The sequence below is a fragment of the Lissotriton helveticus genome, chromosome 2_1 (assembly GCF_964261635.1).
Source record: "Lissotriton helveticus chromosome 2_1, aLisHel1.1, whole genome shotgun sequence".
Classification (NCBI taxonomy): Eukaryota; Metazoa; Chordata; class Amphibia; order Caudata; family Salamandridae; genus Lissotriton; species Lissotriton helveticus.
The window spans coordinates 827441753-827468762 of NC_136059.1; the positions used below are offsets into that span (position 1 = coordinate 827441753).

Genomic DNA, 27010 nt, shown 5'->3' on the forward strand with positions numbered 1-27010 from the left:
TCGCCAACTTTGCCGAGAGTTCCTTGAAGGACAGGTACCTATTAGGCTGCAGGATAGAAAAAGGTTCAACACCACATTGACGTCCCAAAGGACCGAGTATCGCGGCTCCGGAGGCAATGACAACCGGATACCCCGCAAAAGCCGGCACACGAGGATGTACCCCGACTGGTGAACCATCAACCGGATGGTGTGCCACTGAGATAGCCGAACGCATAGTGTTAATTGTGCGGTATGCAAAACCATCCATGGCCAGTTCTGCCAAAAAATTCAAGACGGGAACGACTCCCACGACAAAGGGATCCAAGCCCCGTCGAAGACACCAACGTACCCACTTAGACCAAGCGGATTTGTAGCGCTTCGACGTACTGACTGCCCAGGCCTTGGACAAAAGTCCCTCAGCCGATCTCGAAAGACCCGGGAGCGACCAACGTCTCCTGAAAGCCTCCATGCCATGAGGTGGAGAGAGCCCTGAACGATGAGATGATGCGGCTCCCGATCCGAGTTGAGAAGCAGGTGAGGAAACCGGGGGAGTAGGATTGGAGAATCCTAAGAAAGTTCCAGAAGAACTGGAAACCAGACTTGGTACCTCTAGAGCGGCGTCACCAGAACCAGCTCCACCACCTGCCGGCGAACCTGAGCCGCCGTCCGCATCACCATCGAAAAGGTGGGAAACGCAAAGGGCCTCTCCTGGCTCCAGTCCTGGAGGAAAGCGTCCGTGGCCTCTGCCAGTGGATCCGGCCTCCAACTGAAGAACCTCGGAAGTTGATGGTCCAAGCGGGACACAAACAGGTCCACTTAGAAAGGACCCCACAGCTCGTTCAGCCAGTGAAAAATCTGAACACCCAGCATCCACAGACTGGAGTCCCGAAGGTGTCTGGAGTGCCAGTCCGCTATTTGGTTGGCCTGGCCCTGCAGATACTCCGCCGTCACAGATACGTGATGGTCCAGACAGTAATCCCAGAACTCTTTCGCCAGCGCACGGGATCTCGAGCCCCCTAGGTGGTTTACGTATCGAACCGCTGACACATTGTCCATCTTCAACAGTACACATGACGTGTCCATCTTCAACAGTACACACGACGTCACTGAGTCTGCGGTCCAGCAGCGTACTGCGAATGAACCCGCTAGAAGTTCCAGACAGTTGATATGCAACTTGTGTTCTTCTAACGACCAGGTGCCACCTGTGGAAAAATCTCCACAGCGCGCCCCTCAACCGACCCTGCTGGCATCGGACTCGATAATGAGGTCCGGGATTGACCCAAAAATCGCCCGGCTATTCCAGGCCTCCATGTGAGACAGCCACCACGACATCTCGTCTTTCACTTCCTCCGAGAGGGGAACCATCTGGTCGTAAGACATGCCCCTGCGCGGATGGTAGGCCTTGAGGCACTGGCCTGGATCGAAGACGATAGAAGGCCCACCACTCTGGCGACTTGCCGCAAAGACGTGTGGGACTTTGCTATTGTCTGCCGCAAGACATGTCTGATTTTGGACAATTTCCGCGACGGAAGGCTGAGGGAAGCGTCAACGGAGTCTATGACGAACCCCAAGAATTCTACCCTCTGAGAAGGTACGAGAACCGACTTGGCGCCATTGATGATAAAACCGAGCTCCTGCAGGAGATCCACAGTCCGGCGCAACTGAGAAAGCAAACTGTGCGGACATTGCGCCATCAGCAAGATGTCGTCCAAATAGACGATGAGGCGTATACCCTGCCCCCGCAGGAACTCCACCACGGGGTGCAACACTTTCATGAAACACCATGGGGCCGAGGACAGACTGAACGGCAGGGCGGTGAACTCGAACACCTGTTCCCTCCAGAGGAACTGCAGGAAGCGACGGTGCGGTGGATAGATCGGAACCACAAGGTAAGCATCCTAGAGGTCCAACCGCACCAACCAATCCCGCGGGAGGAGGACATCCCGAAGAAGATGAATCCCCTCCATTTTGAAATGACGGTAAATCAACCACCCGTTGAATTCCTTGAGGTTGATTACCGGTCGACGGCTACCGCCGGTTTTGTCTACCAAAAACAGATTGCTGATGAACCCTGAAGGGTGCCGAGTTGACTGACGAATGGCTCCTTTTGCGGAGGAGCTCCGCGACCTCTTCGTCTATCAACTGAGCATCGGACGCCGAGAAGGTTATAGGCCGTGGGGTACCCACCTGAGAGGGTTGGTCTTAGAGTTCGATATGAAATCCGCGGATGGTTTGTAACACCCAAGCATCCGCTGTAAGGTCCCCCCACGCCCCCTGAAAGGCCGCTAACCGACCGCAAATCTGAACCTGCTCTGCAGGGATAACACTCACTGTTTGAGTTGCTGGCGCCGGAATTCTTTCTGTAGCCTCGACCTCCAAAACATTGCCCTCTTGTAGGGTAGAAGGAGTTGTAATTGGCTGAGGTGTTATACTGCCCTCGCCCGGAGCCTTGCCCACTATTGCCGGCATTCTGCCTGCCACGGCCGGTCGCGCGGCCCCTACCGCGACCGGCCCCTTGGGAAAAACGCTGCTGGAAGACGCGTTTAATACTGGACTGGGCCTTATCCAGCGAGGTGAAGGTTGACACAAACGTGCCCAACTCCTTAATAAACGGCTCCCCAAAGAGACCGCCCTGGGCAACTGCCCCCGCCTCCGAAGAGGCTAAGTCTCCTAACTTCGGGTCAAGTTTGATTAGGAAAGACCTTCGGTGTTCGGTCGAAAGGGCGCAGTTGACTTTGCCTAAAAATATAGTCACTGTCTGCGCCCAATTCGACAGGACGTCAGGAGAAATGGCGGCCCCAGTGACCTTGGCTTCCTCCGCCATATCAAGGATTTTGGTAATGGGCCCCACTGCGTCGAGCAGCTTATCCTGGCACGACCGCCAGGATCGGTCAATGCCCATACGCAGGTCCTTCATAAATTTCGCCAGAAAGGTCGCCATCTTAGTATCGAAGTCCGGCGTCATGGCCACCTTACCTTCCAAGGTGGGCCTAGGGCACTCCCCACGGAGGCACCCCCTGGCCTCTTTCTCTAGAGGCTTGCGCAACCGACTAGCCACGAACTTTGCCACCTTGTCGCCCGGGGCCCAGCCGCGGATGCATGATTTCATCCGAGTCCAGCATATCTGACCTGTCCCGTGGCAACTCGGCGGACAAGCTCGAAGGCCGCCAGGAGCGTACCGACTCCCCATCCCCGTCCGAATCCAGAGAATCCCCCGGAGACGAAGGAGCAGTCTCAGGAGCCACTACAGAGGTGGGGGCCGAAGGCTGGTCAGGCGGGGGCGCGGTCGCCTTTGCTAAGAAAGCGTCACGCAGACGTTCAAAGGCTCCCTTGTCCACCCCCTGGGCACCCTCCGATAACCCCTCCCTGCAGGGCTTCTTAGGTGCGGGGGGCCCTCCACTGATGGACCTGGGAGGGGAACTGGAAGCCCTGCCTGCGCCTGGGCGAGCTTGGCGCATTCCTCCACAATGTGCGCCGAGAGGCGCTCCTCCATAGGAGCCACCACCTCGGAAACACAACGATAAATGGAGCTATCTACTGCCTGATAGAACTCCTCATCCTGCAGATAGGATTGCGAGTCATCCTCGTAATACTCGCCCTCCATGATGCCAAAAACCAACACAAGGGTCCTACACACTACCCAACTAGCGTAGGAGTTATGGAACTTTTGGGCAGACCAGAGGACTGCAATAAGGTTTGCACGCCAGGAACTGGGAGGGATAGGGCGCACTCAGCCCCACAGCGCGCCGACCCACCTCAGAGGGACCAGGTAAGCCACCCCACAGCGCGCTACCACACCTTAGCTGACAAATGAGTGCAGGTCCTGCCAAAAGGCGTCAAACGCGGTACAAACCGCAGTACAGACCCCACTGGGGCTTTCAAAAAGGGGCAATTTGGGTTACAGACCCGGGAAAACCAGGCGTTCGTGAGGCAGCTCGAGGGCACGGCTCCGTGGCAGTTGATCTCCTCCGCGCGGTTCCTCCATGAGGTAGAAACCGCGCTGGGGACCAACGAGACGCGGCAGTGCCCTCTAGCGGTTGACAGCGCGCCGCACCATGAACGGGAACGAGAGACGCGAAGGAAGCGAAACGGCGCTTCCGCGACTCGCCTGGGGCTCTGTGAAGGGAAATATTACATCAGAGACCCCGCAGCCCCAATACATTAAAATAATCAGTACTCCCCCCCCCCGCCCCCTCTCCTCTTCCCCAAGCAGTATTATACAACTCTGGGAGAAAAGGAAAACACTTATCTGGCTGCGTGAGCAGCGAAGAAAGAGGAGGAACACTGAGAAGGGACTCCCTATTTATGGGTTATGGACATAATGGAAGGACTCCGTGGAGACTGACCATGTTGGAATGATGGGAGTTGTAGTTCGAGACATTTTTTGGATGTGTTTATGGATAATGCTTTGCTTTGTTGTGGTATAAGCATTTTTTCTTTGTAAGCTTTTCTGAGGCTGCTGTGTTTTTCTATTGTAATAAATTGCGGAGAAAGAAAAACATAATCTGAGCCTCCGATCCTGCCATAGAATTCATTTCTTTTCCTATAGAATGAGTTGTGCACAATGGCTGGCTGTGGCAAAACATATACTTAAAGGATTTTTTTCAGTTCAAGTGAAAGAAGAATAGGCATCAAGTGTGCAGTTGAGGACAGTGACATACGCGTAACAATTGCAAAACTAAAACGGACCACCACTTTCCTTTCATTCTCTGAATGCTCTTCTTATTTTGTTATGCTCCCAATTTACAATACATTGAGATAAACATTTATGTTAGTTGCACTCTTTGGAAGACCCATGGAAATCCAAATACCACCATTCCAGCTATTCTTAAATTCTATTCCTACACTGTTGGGTGTAAATTCTCTGAACTACTACTTACTATGTGCAACAGTATTAATCTTAATTCTCAAGAAAAGTATTGAAATATGTATATGATGTTCTCACTTGTTGTATTTTACAACGCTACATCTTTTCTTTTTTATATTCTTACAGATGTTGTTATAAACAATGCTGGGTAAGTCATTTAGTTTTAGTTTGCATAAAGTTGTAAAATTGCTTAGTTTATGATAAGAATTGTTATGTGACTTTGACATAAGTTATTGCATTTCACCCTGTCTTTGAATACATTTGCTGTGATTTTGTTTGCATTGTGCCTAACATGAGCTTTTGATGCATGTTAACGTCCTTTCATTTTTCATAGATTTTAAAATGGTTTTATGCCACTGATTCAGTTGCATTGCTGACGAATATTTCTGGCACATGATTCTGACACGTTCATAAAAAACGTTGACTGTTACCCATCAAGCATGTTTTGTAATGTTGGCATAGGGCATTTTAACTATTTAACTTTTTTTGTGCTTTAGCACATGCATTTTTATTAGCTTATGTGCTTGATCACTTTGAGGTGTGTGTTAGGCATTAGTTCCTGAAATTCTGTATAAAGGCAAATCTAGTTCTAACTGTGCATTACCTTCTTTGCTCCTTCTTCGTTTTAGTTCTAGCATTGTGAAGCGATTCATCTCCCCAGAAGGGCATTCCTCTTCAATATAACAAACCAAAGAAACCAAAAACAATAGTCTGTCCTCCTCATGACGAAGCCTAACTTCTCCCTCCTGTCCCCAGCACAACCTTTTTAGGTCTCGTGTGGGCGGAGCAGTGAAGCTACCGCACACTGCGAGAGATATTGTTAGAAAAGGGGTACTGTAAGCCCAGCCCCTCCTTTCCATTGGGCAGCATAAGCATTTATGGTAAACACTAGCTTCCCAATGGAAAGGAGTGTTTTCAGGTGCCACCCTGTCCGCTTTTTAGACAGCCCCTACGGATAACATGGCCTGCTTTACGGCTGTAGTAACTAACTTTCTTATCAGTGGAGGCGTGATTTATTAAGTACTCCGGCCATGCACGAAGCCTACAGGCGCAGGGGTTCACGAGTAGGACAGAGGGATCCCGGCAGACTCTGTAGTCTTAAAAGAAGTGGAATTCCCTCCCTCTCCTCGCTACTTTACGTCCACCCCACTCTCTGCTGTTCCTCCCATTGCTGAAAGGAAGAGAAACCAAAGAAAGAGACACGGCATCTCGGTTTTATCTCTTAAAAAAGTAAATGTAGTGAGCTGTAACATTAGTCACAAGCAAATCTTCAGTTCTGTATTTTTCCTTTGCACGCATACCTCCTAACTCTAGGGTATTCTGGCAGCTACTTCCTTGTAATTAATCGCCTGCTCGCCCAGGTGGTAGCAACGTGGCGCCCCCACCCTGTGCCCAGCCATGGCACATGCAGCCCTTGGGACAAGGGATGTGCAGATGCGCACAGGTGATAGGTGATATTACCCAAAGAGCATCAGATTATATTTTATTAAAACAGGGCAGAAACCTGGGAGATCAGCCGCTCTTCCCTCTAGCCCTAAACCCGCGCCCAACCCACCTAGGCACGTTCTCAACCCATGTCTGATGGCAGAACAAACAACATGTTGAAGAAATGGTTTGAAGATATGGTGGGGGGTGTAAAGGGCAGGTTACGGTAATGGTCACACCCTCAGCATGCCCCTGTGACGACATTATAACCTGACGTCACTCGCTGCGAGGTCACCCCCGCAGCGTGCCCCTGACGATGTTATAACCCGACGTCACTGGCTGCTAGGTCCCACACGCAGCATACCCCAGTGACGACATGCTCATGGAATGTGTCCTGGCAGTATGGAAAGCTGACAGCAGAAAGCCCAGCCCACCCCACCCCACGAGTCGTGTTTCACGTGACCCTCAGGGGTCAGTCACGGAGTGAGGGATTACTATGCATCATTCACTGAAAGCCACCTCCAGACAGAGGTAAACATCTGCAGCCCGCTGTGTGCATTTTCCCAAATCTATTTCAGTCAATGAACTCATTCGATTTGCTTTCCTGATTGTGAACATTAAAGCTAAAAGGCACAAGGTGGCAAACACCTAATATAAGGATTGTTGGAACTTTGGCCAAAATAACATTTTGCCTGTGAGACGCTCCCTTTCCCGTAGCAAAACAGGCAGTTTATGGTGCCAATTTTATGGGTGTTTTGCAACCTGTGGTGATTTGTACTGACCGAGTAAGGCAAGTGTCTGCTATCCGCTTATTGTAGCATTATTAACGATTTAACCCCTTCGTGGCTGCAGAGAACATGGTTTGATGCTGTCAGTGTCTGAAGATTCTTGCCAGAAGCAGCGTGGCTGGTTGGTGGGACCGCATAATCTGGCACAGCCATCTCATTACCCAAAGAGCATCAGATTATATTTTTTTAAAACAGGGCAGAAACCTGGGAGATATGCCGCTCTTCTCTCCAGCCCTACACCCGCACCCAACCCCCCCCAGGCACGTTCTCAACCCATGTCTGATGGCAGAACAAACTACATGTTGAAGAAATGGTTTGAAGATATGGTGGGGGGTGTAAAGGGCAGGTCACGGTAATGGTCACACCCGCAGCATGCCCCTGTGACGCCATTATAACCTGACATCACTGGCTGCGAGGTCACCCCCGCAGTGTGGCCCTGTGACGACATTATAGCCTGACGTCACTGGCTGCGAGGTCACACCCGCAGAATGCCACTGTGACGACATTATAACCTGACGCCACTGGCTGCGAGGTCACCCCCCGCAGCGTGGCCCTGTGACATTATAACCTGACGTCACTGGCTGCGAGGTCACACCCACAGCATGCCCCTGTGACAACAGGCTCATGAAATGTGTCCTGGCAGTATGGAAAGCTGACAGCAGAAAGCCCAGCCCACCCCACCCCACGAGTCGTGTTTCACGTGACCCTCAGGGGTCAGTCACGGAGTGAGGGATTACTATGCATCATTCACTGTAAGCCGCCTCCAGACAGAGGTAAACATCTGCAGCCCGCTGTGTGCATTTTCCCAAATCTATTTCAGTCAATGAACTCATTCGATTTGCTTTCCTGATTGTGAACATTAAAGCTCAAAGGCACAAGGTGGCAAACACTTAATATAAGGATTATTGGAGCTCTGGGCAAAATGACATTTTGCCTGTGAGACGCCCCCTTTTTTCAAAGCAAAAAAGGCAGTTTTTTTGTGCCAACTTTTTGGGTGTTTCGCAACCTGTGGTGATTTGTACTGACAGAGTAAGACAGGTGTCTGCTATCCGCTTACTGCATTAGCACCGATTTAACCCCTTCGTGGCTGCAGAGAACATGGTTTGATGTTGTCGTGTCCCGCACCCAACCCCCCCAGGCACGTTCTGAGGTCATTTAGAGGTCACTCCTGCGACTCTAAACTGTAAGATACGAGCCTTGTACTGAATCTCCATTACCCACGGTACTTTGGACACGGAACGGTCTGTGTCCCATCCTCAACCTTGGGAACCAGCAAGGGGCTGACAGCAGGGCCTCCTGCGCACTCGTAACTGATAGCAGGGACGTCACCTAGGGCCACTCTTGAGACACTCAGCCTTCAGAAGGGCCATCTCGTGAGTGCATTAAGGTCAGAAGAGCGGAGATGAAAGTTCTTCTGTGCGCCACTCGTCTCCACTGCAAAACAAGCATTGGCAAAACCAATATGTCTCGCAGATGGCAAGCTATTGGTGTAGAAATCAAAACCTTTTTAGTGGTTCACTGATACACCTGGTCCTTTAAACCAACAAAGAAGAGATTGGCACAGGAGCTGTAATATCAAAAAGAAGTATTTATTAACCTCACATGAGAGAAACTGCGTCATACATTACTCTCAGGCCACTGTAGGAGTGCAGAGAACAGGGGCATTATATAAATGGCCCAAGGTGACAGCAAACGAAGTCACTATGACATACATAATTAATATGGTAGATTGTGCTATTTCTGCGATTGAAGCAGTAGCCCTAGTAGCTCCTGGGGACAATGTTATCACAGATATCCACAATAAGTTATTCTCCGCCTTAAGACCATGTTTTTTTATAAAGCAAAGAAAAGGGAAGAAAACTAAAGAAGTGGGTAGGTGGTTCGATAACCATTGTAGAGCAGCACGCCTAGACTTGGGGCATGCGATAAGGAACAGGGATCTTGCAGCAGTAAGAATGAACAGGAAATTGTACAAAGCAGCCATCTATTGTGCAAAAAAGAAATGGGACGAAGACCACTGGGCCCAATTAAAAGAAGCCTCTGATAATAAAGACCCAATGTTATTTTGGAAAATTATCAAGTGGGGTAGTGGTGTGGGCCCTGCAAAACCCGACAATAATGTACCAGTGGAATCCTGGGTTGACTATTTTGGGCCCCAGTATGCGGAAAGTAATAAGTCTGTGACAGCTGATGAAATAACACCGGTCTACGCAACAGATGATCTGTTTTCCCTTAGTGAAGTGGTAACTGCCATTAGTTCTGCGAAATGCGGGAGGGCGCCAGGCCCAGATGGTATCCCCCCTGATATTTTTAAACACGATGTGGCCAGATGGGCGAGATACATCCTCCTTGTAGCAAATGCATTAGCAAAGGGGGCAGTGGTTCCAGATATCTGGAAATGTGCAACCATTATCCCCGTCCACAAGAAGGGCGACCGCTCATTGCCTGCTAATTACAGGCCTATAAGCTTAATAGCCACCGTGCAGAAGATAGTCGGGAGAATGGTAACCAACCAGCTGATGGACTGGGTAGAAGATAACAGTGCCCTCTCGCCATACCAGGCGGGATTTAGGCGTGCTACTAGTACCATCGACCAGGTCTTTCGCTTCATAATATTGCGGTGGAAGACCGTTGAGCTGGGGAGGGGCAGCCTGTATGTCGCGTTCGTTGATCTACGGGCTGCGTTCGATCTAGTCCCCAGGTACAAACTATGGTCGGTGCTCCAAAAGCTGGGGATTCCTGCAGAACTGTTAACTTTAATCATGCAACTGCACGAATCCAACTATGCCAGAGTCCAATGGGGAGGAAGTAGCGAGACAACGGTGGACTTTCCTGTTGAAAGGGGTGTTAGGCAGGGATGTTCCATGGCCCCTCTACTTTTCTCGTTATTCATTAACGGGATAGTCGAGAGAATGTTGAGGGCTAGTGTTGACGCCCCATCGTTAGCGGACACCAGGGTCCCGATCCTGATGTTCGCTGACGACACTCTTATTTTGTCAAAGACTCCTATGGGGCTACAACGTGCATTAGGCATCTTTGATGCTTTTTGCTTGGAGCATGGGCTAGAGGTAAATGTAGGAAAAACCAAACTAATGGCCTTCTCTGCTGGACGCAGAAGCGATCCTAAAATTACCCTAAATAACAGCAGGCTCGATATAGTCAAGGAATTTACATATTTGGGAGTGCAGATTGCGGGGGGGACTGGCTGGACGCATCACGTGAACAAAGTAGTCCTAAAGCACCAGCAGCTATCGGGGGCCCTAAGGGGGGAACACTGTAAATCAAAAACAAAACCTATAAAACCCGCTTTGACGGTGTATGATGCGAAGGTTTTGGGTGCCACCTTATACGGCGCAGAACTATGGGCTTGGAATGGTCTGACGGCTCTTCAGACTTCCGAGAACAAGTTCATGCGTGGTATTACAGGACTTCCTCAGAGCACCCCCCTAATCCCATTGTTTCTGGAGCTTGGCAGACGCACGATTATCGACAGAGCTCGATTGCGGCCAGTTCTTTACTGGAGGCGCCTCTGGACGACTCCGGAAATAAGACAGTACGCTGAGAGCTTTCTGTGGATAATCAGGGAAGATATCTTCCACAAAATAAAATGGTTAAAACATCTGAAGACCATGTTGGAAAATCTAGGGTTCTCAAATCTTTGGAATAACCCCGAGGGAGAAACCTTCCCAAGTAAAGAAGCTCTTAAAAATCAATATTGGGATTGGGTGGGTGGCAAGATGCTGAATGACAATAGGGCAGATTCTATGTCTGGCCGTTTTCTGGAGACCAAAATTTCACCTGTCTTGGAAAACTATTGGGATAATGTCACGGTACCAATGGACAGGAAACTTGTCTTCCAGCTGAGGTCAGGATCTATCCCACTCAAGAAATTGACATCTGGTTGGCACAGACCCACTAACAGTCTATGTCCTGCCTGCGAAAATGCTGAGGAGAGCCTTGGCCACTTTCTCTTTTCATGTGAAGCCTATGTGAATCCAAGGAGGAAATGGCTCTCGCCGGTTTGTAAAAATTTGGGGACACGCGAAAGTTCAGTGGCTCTAAGAATCCTATGCACAACACAGCAGGATTCGATAGTTATGGGTGTCGCCAAATACATGGGTTGGGCGTGGGCGATAAGACGACGGTTCTTGGGGGGTCGTATGTAATCAGGTATTCCTTTTTAATGTTTTTTATGTATTAGGCATTTATTGTTTTATCTGTAATGTTGTATGAGCGTACTGTGTTTAATGGATTTTTTATTCTGTATTATGTATTTTGTAAATATTCTGATTTAATGTGCTTTTATGAGAATTGTCTCGAATAAAGCTTATACAAACAAACAAACAAACAAAATATGCATTTGTTGCATAGTCCGCATGAGACCAAGGGGAGGTACAGGCACATACAAGAATAGTTATTGACTAATATGGGTATACAAAAATTGCTTGCTCAACAAAGTGGGAGGGGAGACATTTCTCCTTGCATCAGTAAGAAAAGCCTGACCGTTATACACTAGGAGCAAGTGTATTGGCAGCTACAGGTCTTTCTGAGCATGTGCAAGGCTCTGGCTCAGTGCTGAAGGAGTTAACTATCTCACATGACACAAGCAGAATACAAGGGCAATCAACAGTGAAGAGGTAGAAAGCACATGGCGAGCACATGACCAACTAAAATGGCTGCCACAAACAAAATGGCTTCAGCAGATGCTAACAGCGATTTCAGCTAGTTTTCCACATTGGCTTTGTCAATTGGGTAAGGGTAGTGAACAGGAAGGAGGTCGGGCAGTACAGTAACTGATTGTGCTGCTTGACACTCTAACCTGAGTGGTCAACCCCAGAGCCCTTGCTTTTCTGTTGCTCTCTGTTAATCCCCACCCAACCATCTCCCAGTTGTTTAATGTTTAAAAAATGTTTAATTTTCTGATCACCCGATAGCTGCAAACTGCTACTGGACGACTCCTTTCTTTATGATGTGCTCTCAGTGCCGTGCAATTTTTTCTTAAATGTATTTCTCTAAATTTCGCATTCACCAACTTGGAACGATAAATTAAAAGTAACAAGCATTGGAAAAGCAATAGGTCTTGCCTTTTATTAAGGTAAAGCCATTTCCTTTGCTATGCAATACCATTAGCAAAGCAAATTGCTTTAACTTAATCAAAGGCGAGACCTATTGCATTTTCAATGCTTGTTTTATCTGTAGATAGCTGGTTACTGTATGCAGGGTTACCTTCCTCCATACGAATTGGGTAAGTGCTGGCCACCGTTTACAACATTTCAACTTACATTCTTCCTCTGCCTCTGTGGGGCTTGGGCATAGGTTAAAAGATCTTGCATGGTGTGTGCAAGGCCAGAAGAGGACAGTGCCGAATGATGGCACTAGAGGGTTGTCTTCACCACATGCCATGCATTGCATCCGATGAGGCTCCTGTCTCCGGGTGCCTTGTTGCTAGGGAAGCTAGAGTTTGAAGGATAAACTGAGGACCTTGCATCTCGAGCTGTTCAATTGTACTGCAGGCTTGGGTGTGAAAAATGTGTAATGCCTTGGACCAAGTTTGTCTTAAGGTTGCAGTGAGCAGGTTTTATAGAGGTTATACTGGGTTTTATTTGCCTATTTGGGATTTTCTTACCAGTTCTCACTGGTTAAGAATGTGTGTTTTTACTCTTTTTTTTTAGTGGTGTGTTGTTTCCAGTTACTACTGTAGAAGAAAAAGATCCAATAAAAGGAAGCATGTTTCTTTGGACTCCCTCTTTTGATGAGGGAGGGCGAAGGTGGCAGGACTGTGTCTAGGCGCTCTTCTTTTGGAACAAGGCACAATATCTCTGGTATCGTGTCAGCATCTGATGTTGATAAAATAATTGAAGAAGCAGAGGCAAAAAGAAAAGAACTATCCCGTTTCCTCTTCATCTGCACTTGCTGAACCTAGTAATACTTTGTTAGACCTGGCACCATTGGCGTGGGCTTCCCCTGTATTTTTGTCTTTTGCCGCCTGTGTTTTTGCTGTGTTGGACTTCGTTTTGTTGGTCTAGATGCTTTGGGCACTTTGCCACTGCTGGTCTGTGCCAAAGTGCAAGTGCTCCCTTTGTAAATTGTTGTTATGGATTGGTGATTCCATGATTTGCATATTTGATTTACAAGTTGGGCACTAGTACAGTGCACTGTTTGTGCCAGGGCCTGTAAATCAAATGCTGCTAGTGGACTGCAGCACTGATTGTGCCACCAACATAAGCAGCCTGTAAATGTAAACTCTCGCCTGCCATTGCAGAGCCTGTGTGCAGTCTGGTACTGCCATGTCGACTTGGCAAGTGCACACACATTTGCCAGTCCCTAACCTTCCCTTTTCTTACATGTTAGTCATCCCTACGGTAGGCCCAAGGCCCCCCTGTGGGCATGGTGCATTCTATGTGAAAGGTCCTGATAGTGAAATACTTCGTTTTCCACTATTGCAAGGTTACCTGCTCCCATAGGATAGAATGAGGAGTTTGTTTGTCCTATAAACAGAACTACCCCTGAGAACAAGACGGGAAAATAAAGTTTGATATGGCTGAACTCCGAATGTGACAATTCATCTTTAAGTGAGGGTGATTTTAAATTCTGTGTTTGAAAATACCACTTTTAGAAAGTAGGTATTTTCTTGCTTAGCCATCCAGTATGCCTCTGCTAGGTTTGTGTATTGCATGTCTGGCATTGGAGTATCAGGGGCTGAGGAGGAGCAGTGGCTCCAGAGATCCAGATGAGTTAGGGCTGGGCTGAATAGGCCTGGTCTGCATTTGGAGGGGTGGGATGAGTAGCACTTGCACCTGAATAGGGCTGTGCCTGCCTTCCACAATGATGGCTCTGCCCCCCCTGTGGTGTGTTTGGAGCCAGGGCTCACACTGACAATGGAGATTGTTGTGCACTTGCAAAGTGCCCCACAGAACTGCTTTTAGCTGGGTAAATACACTCTCTGCCTACAGAGAATATTTGGGTATAGGTAGCCCAGACCCCAGACTTTTAGATCACTGCTGGGAAATCAAGAGGAACCTTTGCCAAGGAGAAGAGCTGGAGAAGCTGAGGATGAATACTCCCCTGTGCTGTTTGCTGTCTGGAGTTGGCCTGCAGTGGCTACTTGCTGCCAAGGAAAGGAGAAGAGGAATGTGCTGGTTGCTGTGTCCCCTGCTTGAGGAAGATCTCCAAGGGCTTTAAACTGAGCTTGCCTCCTATTCTGAAGTTTCAGGGACACAAAGACTTCACCACCAGCTACCTTAAACTTCCTTGCTGGTAGTTCTGATCTGCAAAAGGGTGCCTGCTGTTGTTTTTGACCTCTAGCGACCGTTTTCCGCAGGGAGCTGAATGAATCTACACATCGTCCCGGATCGTCGTTTCGCATCAAGGTGCCAAGTTTATCACATCGTTGGGGGTCGCAGTAAGAAACAGATGCATCACCTCCCCGCACAGTAAGAAACCAATGCATCTCCTCCTCCCCGGTAAGGAAACAAGACATCACCTTCCCTGCGCAGCAGTAAGGAACCGACACATCACCTCCCCCGGAGCAAGGAACCGATGCATCACCTTCCCTGAGTGTAGTTAACTGACACATCACATTCCTTGCGGCCCGTTTTGTTTGTTTGTTTGTGTGACGCATCCCAGGTACTTTGTGTGAAAAGTGTCGCATCTGCAATTTGCATTGAACTGAACTATTTCTACCATCTGAAAGTCATATTTATATTACTGTATTGTGGATTTTTGTTGTTTGGTCTTGTTTTGGTTTAAATAAAGATTACTTATTTTACTAAACTGGTGTGGTCTCTATTAGTAGTGTTTTCACTGTATTATTGTATGTGTTCACAAATGCGTTACACACTGCCTCTGATATAAGCCTGTCTGCTCGTGCCAAGGTACCAAGGGGGTGAGCAGGGGTTATTTTAGAAGTGTATCCCCCTTACCCTGACTAGAAGCAAGGATTCCTGTTTGGACAAAGGTACCTACCTCTGCCAACTAGAGACCCCCATTTCTAACACTCTTCTTCTAATAAACTCATTAAAAGAGATTTAGTCTCCCAGGTATTGGATTATGTTAAAGAGAACACAGGTGTTCCAAACCGAGCAGAAGAACATTCTCTAGGTCTTTTTCCCGCATGTGATAGACCAACCGAGCTAGCATTTCTCTTGCATGACGGGAATGAGGCCTTGATCTTGAGGGGAATTGTAAGATCTGATCACCTGAAGATACCACCTTTACCTTCAAATGATGCATCTCTCAGAAGACAGCAAAAGGTTGCCACGTGGCATCAAGATTGGAATGAATCTAACTACAGTTATTAGATTACTTTATTTAACTCCAAATTATTGTTTTCTTTCTAACCTGCTTGACCAGAAACTTAAAAGCCCCTTGATGTCCTGTGCATGTTACTATTTAGCATTGAGGTAAGGTACCTATGTAACCTATACCACTCAATTCCTGGTTACGGTTTTGAACATTTGGCAGGGGCCATGGAGGAAGGAAGACTGTTCTGATATACATATTCAAATATAGCAGCAACTCTACTTTTTATCCTATCTTTCTTGCAAAGCTGTCATTGCTTCTTTCCATGCGGAATCTGTTTTAATGGGACCTCGTATGTGGATGAGCGGGGATTCCACTGAGAAATTCATGTTATTGAAGATTATATTTCAGAGCAAAAAGCTTTTTGGGGAACAGGTAGATGCTAAGGATAGCTAAGTATGTAACGACAGAATCTGCGCCTATCCTTACCAAAGGTAAAAACACCTCGGCAGATGGGTATTTTAGCTCAAAGTTAAGTAGGTGTTATTCCCATTCTTATAGAACCTCTCTTCAAATAAGTTTGCAGCCTTTGAAGTTTGAGAAGAAATCAGAATCTGCATCCTAGTCATCTGACCTAAGCAAAGGTCCTTACTGTTATGGTGTAAAGGATCATTCTGTGTTTGAAGGTCATAGCCAAAGATTTTGGATGGTTTGTAAAGAAAATGTCTTGGACAATCGGGTGTTGACTATCTTTCAGTAAAGCTATGGCACAGACGTAATTTGTATTCCTCCAAGCATGGGACTAATTCCTACTCCTGTTGCAAGAAATAAGAAACAAGCACACAGCAAAAACTCTGAGGGAAGGAATGTCTGTTTTGTTACATAAAAGCTCGAGGCAAATTCCATCTTGTCAATTCTGGGTCTGGAAAACTAACTTCAAGATGGACTGTTTTACGAACGGTCATCCTGATTGTTCTTCAAGGGGATTTCCTAGTTTTACTGGATCTTCAAAATGCCTATCTGAACATTCTCATTCTCCACGGCGGGATTTGTTTAGCTCTATTTGGGTTTGCTGCAGCTGTCATGGGTAAGGCAGTTCTCATAAGAACAGACTGATGCATGTACTTAGGGCATTTACTACAGCCTCTTCCTCTGTAACTGATTCATCCCCTCCTCTTCTGGACGACTTCTCGCAATGAGATCTTCTCTTTCATTGCAAGGCCATTCCTATGGTTGTACCTTCCAACCCTCTTCCCTCAGTAGCGGCCAAGTATGTCTTCTCATCCCTTTCTGACATCTTGGCAATCCTAACTAACCTTTGCCTGTCCTCTGGAACCTTCAGCTCTGCAGAAATTCTGTCTTATTACAACATCCTTACTTAGAACTCATGGCCCTAATTATCCTAGTAATTTTCAACCTATCTCCACACTTTCTTCTTTAAAAAAAAAAACTCTTGCATGTCTCATACTTTCCCCGCTTTCACTTTCTCTTCAATAAAACCTTGTACTTTCCCCTGTTCAGTATGTTTTTCGCCCTGATCACTCCTTTGAAATGGCGCTTCTCTGTCTGTAATTTCTTTCCAGCCAGTGGCTTTTTAGGTCGAGCCTTGATAGCGCATGTGCTGTCTGCAAGACCTTTTGTAAGCACTATACTGAGGGTAAATTCCACCTGCTGCTTACCATTGGCTGATTCCTGCGTAGGTCTGCTTTGGTTGGTCCTTATTGGTTGTCACTGCCGATTAGTCACTTCCGTTTTGGACTCAGTAGCACCTGCCAACTACAGTTCCATTACGCTGTTGCTGCTTAATTGTTCAATTGTGGACTACTTCAATTAAGCAAAAGCTTCCAAATATAGTGCCGCCGAACGATGTAGGCTGTCTATGCTTCCGTTCTCCATGCTGCCTGACCGAGCTTTGCTGGGGACGCTGCCTTGTACAAACACCCCCACCAAGCTCACCCCATATCATTTGATTTTAAAATTTTTCCCCACTCGCCATGCCTTTCTTAAACTTTTATTAAAGCGGCACAAGCCTTGCTTTATAATCCAGCATGGAGAGTGTGCCGTCAATGCGGGCTTGCTGAACAACAGGGATACCCTGCATGTCTAATTACGAATAATAGTTGCAGTCTTTCTATTTTTCCACTTCACTGAAGACTTATTGTTTACGAAGTCCGCTTTGCCAGATCTTATGTCCCTGGAGCGTTCTAATAGGCTGCATGCTGGGTCAAGAGGGGTGTCCCTGTGCTGCTGCCCACCCTGCTTATTGCCTCCTGCATTGGGAGGGGGTTGCATTATTATTGTGGGTGTTCCCTCTCGGTGCTGACCAATACCAGTCCCACACTTTCAATTGCTACACCTCCCTAGTACTCTTGGTCCCAGAGCCTGCATCCTCCTTGCAAAAGGCTGGGCGATTACAGAAAGGGAGACTCCCCCCGCCTCGCTCCACTCTGAATGAAATTTTCTTCTCTTGGGGGCATTTCTCTTTTCACTCTAACACAGCTGATACACTCCCGGCATCCTCGCTGCTGTTTACTGGTTTCACTTGAGGCAGGTCGCCCTGTAATATGAATGCCATTGCCAACACATGCTGCGTGCCCCTCCGAGGTCGGCAAAACTTTGTAGGTTGTGTTTTATATTTTTCTTTGTCACATGCATGTTCATGCGGGCACATATATATTGTAATGTGGGGTATTATGAATTTGGTGGTATTCTCACATTTCATTTCCTCCCATTATTTTTCAAAAACACAACAATAAAATGTTGCCGGTGTTTTCCCGTTGTAAGTTATAGCCGCTTAATTACTACCATTTGTATATGGGTAGACACATGGTGATTACATGTGGCAGTTGGATTTGAAGGTGGCAGAAGTGCACTTGCAACATACAGCTCCGTCTAAGCTGCCGCCGATGTATGTCTCTGCTTCGGAAACATCCTTTACCAAACAACCATTACAACGCGTAATGGTTACATCGTGGTTTTAACAACACAAGTCGTTACAACAACTTGCACTGGAGGGCGCTCTAGGCTAAGGAATAGTATGAATTACTATTCCAACACCTTCCCTACGGTACGTAGACTGGAGTTGGAATAGTAATTCACACTATTCCTAAATCCAGCGCCCTCCAACACAAGTCGATGTAACGACTTGCGTTGTCAAAACTGCGATATAAAATACCGCGTTGTGATCGTATGCGTGGTATCATCATACATTCCTCTGCTTCAGCTACTCTGTTTCTGGCGTGCCAGAGTCTAGACATGTTTCTGCCAGCCGAAAGAGCACTCCGAAAAACCCCACAGTAGTAAAATGTACCCCATTTAAAGCATTCGATAGTGGCCGAGGAGTATTACTGTGGAGAAACTAGCTAAAGTGACTTAGGCTAACTCCTGTAAAACTTAATTCTATGCACTAAGCTGCATTTTATTAAGTGATTTAGCACGGCAGCAAAGCGCTCCGATGTCTTTAGTTAATGTCCGCACTATATAACATTGCAAAAAAATTATGCATAATAATTAGAACCCTCAACAATTACGCAGCACCTCCATTTCAGCAATCTTTGGGTAAAATTGAAAAACTGCTAACCTGGATAGGCTGGGGAACTTCCTACGGATGCACTATTTACTACAACACTAGAGGGCCGGACGTGCTTTGTTTTCCAACTTGCCTCTCGACGGTGGTCTCCTCTTACCCTCCTCAACAGTGACACCTTCAACAAAAAGAGTTACGGCCGTTACATCATTTCCTCAGCGCTTTCAGGGGCAGGCTCTGAAACCGGCTCCAACTCTCACTTCCTGCGGCAGCTCCACAGAGCAAACAAAAATGTCCCAGACAACGTGAGCTACCTGTGATCTAGAGCCACAGGGAGAAAGAAAACCAGGTCTGTGCCTCCTCCTAACGAAATTCTTTCTGTGCACTTTGCTGCTGCAACTTGCTCCAGTTGCGTGCTGGCAAAGCCTTCCCCCATAGTTCTGGGGTTCATAAGGAAAAGTATGTGTGGGTCTGTTATAAAATTTCCAAAAATCGATTTATCGCTGATACTGCGTGCCCCTCCAAGGTAAGCAAAATGTTGCAGGTTGCTGTTTTTATTTTAATTCCATGTATTGCTGCTTCTGTGCACCTGCATTTCAGTGCATGGACTGCTTTAAATCAATAATAGTTTGTTCGTTCTTTGTCACGTTCATGTTTATAGGGCCACATATACATTTTATGTGGAGCATTACACATTTCTTTTTTTCTTTTTTTTTTTGGTGTTCTGCTTTTGTGCCTGTGGTTTTCTCAAATTTCATGTCCTCCCATTCATTTCAATATTTTGCGATTTATGTATCTCAAGCAAAACTGTTTAAGTCCCACAATACAAAGTTGCTAACAACAAGTCTTAGCTACATACTTACTTCGAAGATATGTGTATTTAACAATTGTTTTCAGAGCTCTTTATTATACAAGGAGGAAATTAACAAATACAAAAATTATTACAGCTGTATACCGGTCAGGTCAGCAGGTGTACAGTAGAGGATTGTACTGATATAGCTAAATGAAGACTGCAGCTGAACGTGACTTATTTGTGTATTTGCGTGTTTTTAAATAGCAGCAACGTTGAACATGGTTGCTACTTCAGGGCACTTAGATACTCTGCACTTATACATAAATAATACCAGAGTGTAAAGAGTTGAATGGTAATGTAACCCGTGTCAGTAAGGTGCCTTTCAGCCAGGTGTTACCAGCTCAGTTCTGCAGCACATGCTTTTAATGAACACTTATTTAAAACAAGCATTTGCAATGCAATAGGTGTCGCATTTACACAAGTTTGAGTTATTTACATTGCAAATAGCAATGTATTTTATTTTTGTGTTTAAAACATAAATAAAAGGCAGTGTCATATACAATGCCAATAGCTTAAACTCGCATAAATTTGAGACCTATTGTATTGCAAATGCTTGTTTTTAAAGGGGGGGCTGAAAGTCTCCCGCTACAAATCTCTTCTCACTTTTTTCTCGTCAAAACTTTCCCTTTGCATTTAAAGAAAAGCAGATGTGAGCTAGGAGGTGAGAAGGGGCAGGGGTGGGGGGAGCCCCCTTCATAGAGGGCAACTGACTGCCAGGGGTGCACACATGCACACTCCAGTGATACAGTGACATTGGGTACAGACAGTGAATATTTAACATCTGCGTTGCTGCTGGCGAACTAAAGCAAACATATAATAATAACAACAGATTGGGAAAGAAAAGCGCATTTCTCGGTGGAGTCTGGCTATGTTTTAAGCCTAGCTGTGACGTCATTCACTACATGCCTTCATTAAACGGTGTCTCTAGTGGCAAGAATGAAAAACTGTTTCTTAACCTAATCCGGAGCCACCAAAGACCAATGAATATGTTTTTCACTAAGTGTTTATTCTTTGTTGACGTCTACTTAATGTTAACACATGCCTGCCCTGACGTCATTCGCTAAATGCATCATTTGGTGGGACAGTCTAGTGAAAAAACATCGTTCTTTTAACCCAGTCATTGTTTAGAAGACGTCCGGCCTGTCCCATTAATTGATGATGTCTGTTAGAGAAATAGATCATAGCGTGACGTCATTCATTAGAGGAGCCCGTCCTCAGTTCTAAAATACTAGCGAGTACCAGTGAGGTCAGGGTGTGCCTCTATGACGTATGCCAGACCTTGACATCATTGTGTCGTAAATGACTGAAAAGCCATTTACTCAATCCTGCATCCCCAGCAATAAATAACGGGCATGTTACAGCTGCAGAACGGGCACCGTCAGGATGGGCGCTTAGCGCCATACTGGGGAGCAAACCGCTTCTAAGCGCTTCTTGCTCGAGCAAGTGGAGCGGTGGGCAAAGCCCCTTGGTGAGTGTGTTAGTGAGGAACTTGAGTAATGTCTTTTAATAAATGAGCCACTTCTAAGCCCTTGGTTCACAAAGAACTGTGGGCCGCTTCTAAGCGCCACGTTCTCGAAGAAGTGCAGGAACAGGTAAAGGCCCTGGGCGAGTGTGTGAGTGAGGAACTTCAAGGCAGCCGCTTGTTTTATTTACACATGGTAACAGTGTTTATATTTGCATCGCGCATTCACTTTTCAATAGCTGCCGCCCCACCCCGCGAGTGCTGTGTGGGGCGGCAGCTATTGTAAAGTGAATGCGCGATGCGAATATAAACACTGTTACCATGTGTAAATAAAGCAAGGCACTGAGCTGCCAGAGTGCCGTGGTGCGTTATAGCACCGGTGCGGTCGGGTCCGGTCCCGGAGTAGCGTGTCCCCCAATAGCACTAACAAAAATAAATAAATAAACAAAATGTCCAGTGAAATATTAGAACGGCACCGCGAAAAGCTATGCAATGTCCAGCGGCCCCTAAACAATACAAAACCAGACAACCAACCCCAGATTCAAACGAGCGCAGGCAGGCACGCTGCCCTTGTATCTTGTACCTTCTACTTCCGTGGCCCTGGTCTGCCCGCTGTCCTCGGGCTCGGGTCATGCGCAGCTGATATTAGACCCGGGTCCTTGTCCGTACTCACTTTACGCGGCGGGCGGGCACGCGCGCACTCTGTGCGTAGGAGAGACGCACTGGTCGTTGTTCTTTCGCTTTCGCAGCTGTATAGGAGGCCGAGAGGGGGCACGCGCCGGCAGTCAGTCAGTCAGACAGACGGACAGACCAAGCGCCATGGAGCCGCCGCTGCTGCTCACCGCCTGCCTCCTGCTGCTCAGCGGGGCCCGCGCCGACCTCTCCGGTGAGTGTGAGGAAAGAGGGGGTGGGGACATCTCACCCCTGGGCGGGTGGGGGTGGCGGCGGCAGGCAGGCGGGGGGTGTGTCTCTGTATGTGTGCGTGTGTGTCTGTGTGTGTGTGTGTCTGCGTGCGTGTATGTGCGCTCGTGTGTCTCTCTGTGTGTGTGCTCGTGTGTGTGCGTGCGTGCTTGTGCGAAAAGCTGTGGCTGTGTGTGTATATGCGAGAAGTGCATGAGGCACAAACTGTAGAGGGTCGCGTGTAAAACTGAAACTGACATGCTGTTCACAGTTGACGCGCGCGACCTAATCCAAGTCGAAGATCTGCGCATTCACATCTCTTGTCTGCTGTCTGTTCCCCTTGAGTCCTTGAAAGCTGACATGACTGCAATAAGTCTCGCAGCGACGGATCGCTTTCGCGATCCGGTTCGCAGGTGCGAGACCTAAAAATGTGTGCTCTAGGTACAGTTTGATTCCTTCTTTACACAACACACCACATGCATCCAATCCACAGCACAAAGTTCCACATCATCCCACAAACCTCAATTGCTCACAACTCCACAGATCAAAATACCTAACCACACAATTACACTCCATTGCACACAATCACACTCTACATAATTTCAGTGCAATAAATACCACATAATTACTATCCACAAAATTCCACACCCAGGGCCGGCTTTAGTACTGGTGGCGCCCTGTGCGACAATGTTTGTTGGTGCCCCCCCCCCCATGACCACCTTGCCACAGATTCCCTCACTACCACCATTTGACAATTCTCCCAAGTCTCCCTAATCACTGTCTCTTAGATTCATTTCGCTTTGTAGCACCACTCGTACCAGCTTAAGGTGTCAGAACACTTTACATCACACATACATTGCACTGAGACAATCATACGTGTGTAAACGAGTGTATAGAAAATGTTAGATAAGACAGAGGCTTACAAGGTCTAGGAGCCACACGCTATCCATACTGGTAGGCAGTATAGTTTCAGAGTCCTTGGTCTGAAAAAGCACAAATTCAGATTTTAAACTGTAGCAAAATTGTTAGGGGGTTTTCTTTAATAATAAGAATTGATTTCTACTGAAAGGAACCCTTTTTTCAATATTAGAATAAGGAGAGACTGGGCAAAAAACAAGTAGCTGTAATATATTCCTTGCAGTTTGCATGCAGCTATTTGAAGACAGTTAATAGCTCACTACTCTATATTAGGATTTTAACTTTTAAACTGCAAGTAACAAAAGGATCTCTCTGACAAAAGCAATAACCCATTAACCTATTCATAGTGTATGCACTTTGTGATCTGAATGGGACACGTTCATTGCAGCAGGCATATTAACCTTCTGCACTATGAGTCAAAACTTCCTCTACCAGACAAAGCTCTGGTCTATCTCCATGAAGAACATTAATCACCAAAGTTATCGTGACATTTTTAACGATGCTTGAAAATTGCTGGGACAAGGAACGTGGCATCTGGTGCTTTTCAAATAATAAACATGGCGCCCCACCCCAAGTCAGCGCCTGGTGTGGTGGCACCGATCGCACTGCCCTAGAGCCTGCCCTGTTCACACCACACTTCGCCACATAATTCCACTACACAAATCCACACCACACTAGTCTACACCACACAATTCCACAACTAACTATTTCAATCCAGCACACCTATTTCCACTGCGCAACACATATATCCACTCTATAAACATACGTGAAATACATTGTGATTTCCAACACCAATGGCTCTAACTTTCACAAATGCGGGACCCATTGCATTGCAAATGCTTGTTTATTTTATTTTGAAGGTTTATGTAGTGTGAACAAGACCCTCGCGGGTATCAGAGCGATTTACGGGGGTGGTGGGCGCAGGAAGCTCAGAGTATTGTGATGTATGGCCTTGTGTGTCATGCAACGATTTGTAGTTGAATTCTGGCTTCAAAAGGTAGCCAGTTGAGAGCTGTAAGGTCAGGGAAGATGTGACTGTTTCTTAGAGCCTGTGATGAGTCTGACTGCTGCGTTGATTGATGCTCTTAGAGGGGCCGTCGTTGATCTGGGAAGACCGCAGAGAGAGACTCCCATATTCCACTCTTGGGATTACTAATGCTTGAACTGCCAGTTTGAAGTCATTTGCGGAAAGGAAGGGTTTTCATTTTCTCAAGGTGTTCATCTGAAAATGTGCTCCTTTTGTTGTGGTGCTAATGTGGTTCTGCATGTTTAGATTTCTGTCAAGAGTTACTGCCAGCGATTAGGTTGGCAATTGAGTGCTTGTCCCTGACCTCACTGTTCTGCCTCATGATTGTGCTCATTTAATTTATGGCCTCTTTTTTTGCTGACAGCAGATTCCCTTTTCTCTCAGGCCTTCTTCTCCATTGGCCTCATTCTAAGCCTTGCTAAAAGCACAATTATGTACTTGTTCTACATCTGAATCATGATTGTCCCAGACTGTGAGTTTATCACAAAAAACCTGCTCTATATCTGTTAGCTAGAGTGTCCTGAACATCACCTACCTCCATTCCTGGTGAGGATACTTATAGTACACGCAATACTTCTGCTGTACTTCCAGTGTATTCCTATCTCTTTCCTAAAAAATGCAATACTGCCTGTGACTGTAGTTCCACCACCAATTACTAACACCTTTTCAACATAAAAAGTATGTAAAAAAATGTGTGGGAATTGGAAAGATACCTCGCGGAAACAACCGCCAGGGAACTACTGATAGGTCCTAATCAGTGTGTTCCACTTATCATTGGTACCAATCCACTTGAAAAACAAATGTGCAGATAATGTGCCCAACTCAATTAGTGCAACAGTCTAAAAAAACTGAAAAACTCTACCCCTGAGTTGGAACTCCCTACAAGAATTGTGTGGTTGTAACCTGCTAAAAACGACCTAGACCTAACCCTCGCACTACAATCAGTTTTATTCACTGCTGGGTGTTTACTCACATTAAAAACAAAGAACTACTGTCGTACTTCATTTCAATTTGTATGAAGCCAGCATGTTTCATTGCCTTGCACTCTTTAATGGCAACTTCTTCAGGGCTAGGGTCAGTCCACGCCACACTGACTTCACAGGTTAATACCTGCGGAACACAGACAAAGACACACACAAAGAGACATCCATCAATAAATGCTCTATAAACAGCCGTTTATTCCTTATGTAACTACTCATGGGACATTTTCATTTATCTGGTGGTTGCCAACTACTGGCATACCTACAGCCACCAGTACTGAAAAGGTGTGCGCATCCACGTTTCCCAGGCCTCCAAGTCTCAGTCGCTCTACGTCAACCTGCAAGGGAAGATGCCCCTTTATTAGTCCATTAGCAACAAATCATGTTTCTCTCATCATCGGTTTAACTACCAGCTGCCACATTAAATGTATGGCCACCTCACTGTCCTTATGTTTCTCTCTTAGTTACCTAAAGAAACCCACCACACCTCTGGTATGTGTACAATCAGCCGTTCTTGGTCTGGCGCAATGCTTCACACGGCTCTTGGGGATTTCTCTCTACCCTATTACCCGCGTTAATCTGCTTACCTCTGCTAATCATTTGCTGCATAGGAGATTTTTTTTTAAAAAGACGACAATTACCTCGGTCTGCCCACAGCCGCCCTGATACTCATGCAACCGTTTACCGGACCTCTGGCCAAGGTGTTCAATGTAAACGCTCACCGCTGCCTCTACTCCTCCTCCGTGGCATGTTTAAAACTCTGCCAGGGGAGGCTGGGATCGCCCTACCAGTACGCGGAACCTCCGGTCACGAGGTACGCTACTGTGGCGGCCATCTTAGACTGGTCAAGTGTGTTATAACTAGACCCCGGATACGCTGATCTTCTCCCTTTGCAAACTGTTTATTAATCACAGCACAACCAAATGACATCAACGGCTATCTGTACAAAACCCTCTACAATTTCGGGCTTTATTACTACAAAATGTTGCCACATGTAATCTCTACAGAATAATCACTGGCAGTGCTTCCTCATATATAAGTTCCCAAATACTAGCTGGGGCCACATTCTAGAGCTTTATAGACAAATCTTATTTCAATCTGAGAGGCTCTCCAGGGCAAATCTTCGAACCCTGTACCCATCCCCCTTATAAATGCCGGAATAGTGCTACAAGGACCTACGGGGTCAGCCATTCTTGACACTGATTAAATATGTACACGGCCCACAGGGAATATATTTCCCTTGATGATTGTGCCGTCTCACCCTCCATATTGTAAGGTGGTGAACAGATACATTAGCACCACCTACACAGACTGTGAGCTGACTGTGACTTAGGGCCTGATTTAGATCTTGGCAGAGGGGTTTCTTTATCCCCGGATATCCCATCTGCTGACATATAAATCACATAGGATATAATAGGATTTATATTTCCGGGGACAGAATATCTGTCAATATTGTGACAGAGAAACCCACCAGTCAAACTCTTATTTTGCTTTCTCACCTGATTTGTACCAGTGTCTTGTACTGCTCCTTGAATTAAAGTGCTAAACTAATGATAAGAAGTATAGCTATGCTCATAAAAATGTTTGTGAATTCCTATACCTTTTCTGATTGTATAGAGGTTCATCCCATTTTCATTACATGTCCCTACACTTTTCTGTGGTGCACCCATGTCTGCCCTTCTAGATTTCACGTAGGACTGCAAACATTGCTCACACTTCACATACGATTGTAGGATATTCTGCTACAAGAAGATCCGGGATTCATGAGGTTTGCCAGTTACAGCCCTCTCCTGCCCCCCTATTCAACTCAACAGAACGCAGGAGTAAGACTAAGACCAATATTAAGTGAATGAAGACGGTTGGGTGCCTGAGGAGGTTAGTGACGCCGAACAGTATGAGAGTCTTATCGGCCAGATGTACGACCATTTCATTTAGCGCCTCGCAATTTGCGACACATTGAGAGTCGCAAATTACGAGGTGCTAAGTGAAATGTACAACGGTGTGTTTGACACTGTTTGCGATTCCCAATGGGGTCGCAAATTGC

At 46.7% G+C, this 27010-nt stretch overlaps 1 protein-coding gene across 1 annotated transcript in view; it reads left to right on the plus strand.

The window, feature by feature from the left end:
- The window catches only part of HSD17B4 (hydroxysteroid 17-beta dehydrogenase 4), an 867876-nt gene that overhangs the window by 192085 nt on the left and 648781 nt on the right, over nt 1-27010 (plus strand). The window contains exon 5 of the mRNA XM_078675560.1: nt 4973-4994. Within this exon, the coding sequence (XP_078531686.1) occupies nt 4973-4994 (22 nt within the window). The remainder of the gene's footprint in view (nt 1-4972; nt 4995-27010) is intronic.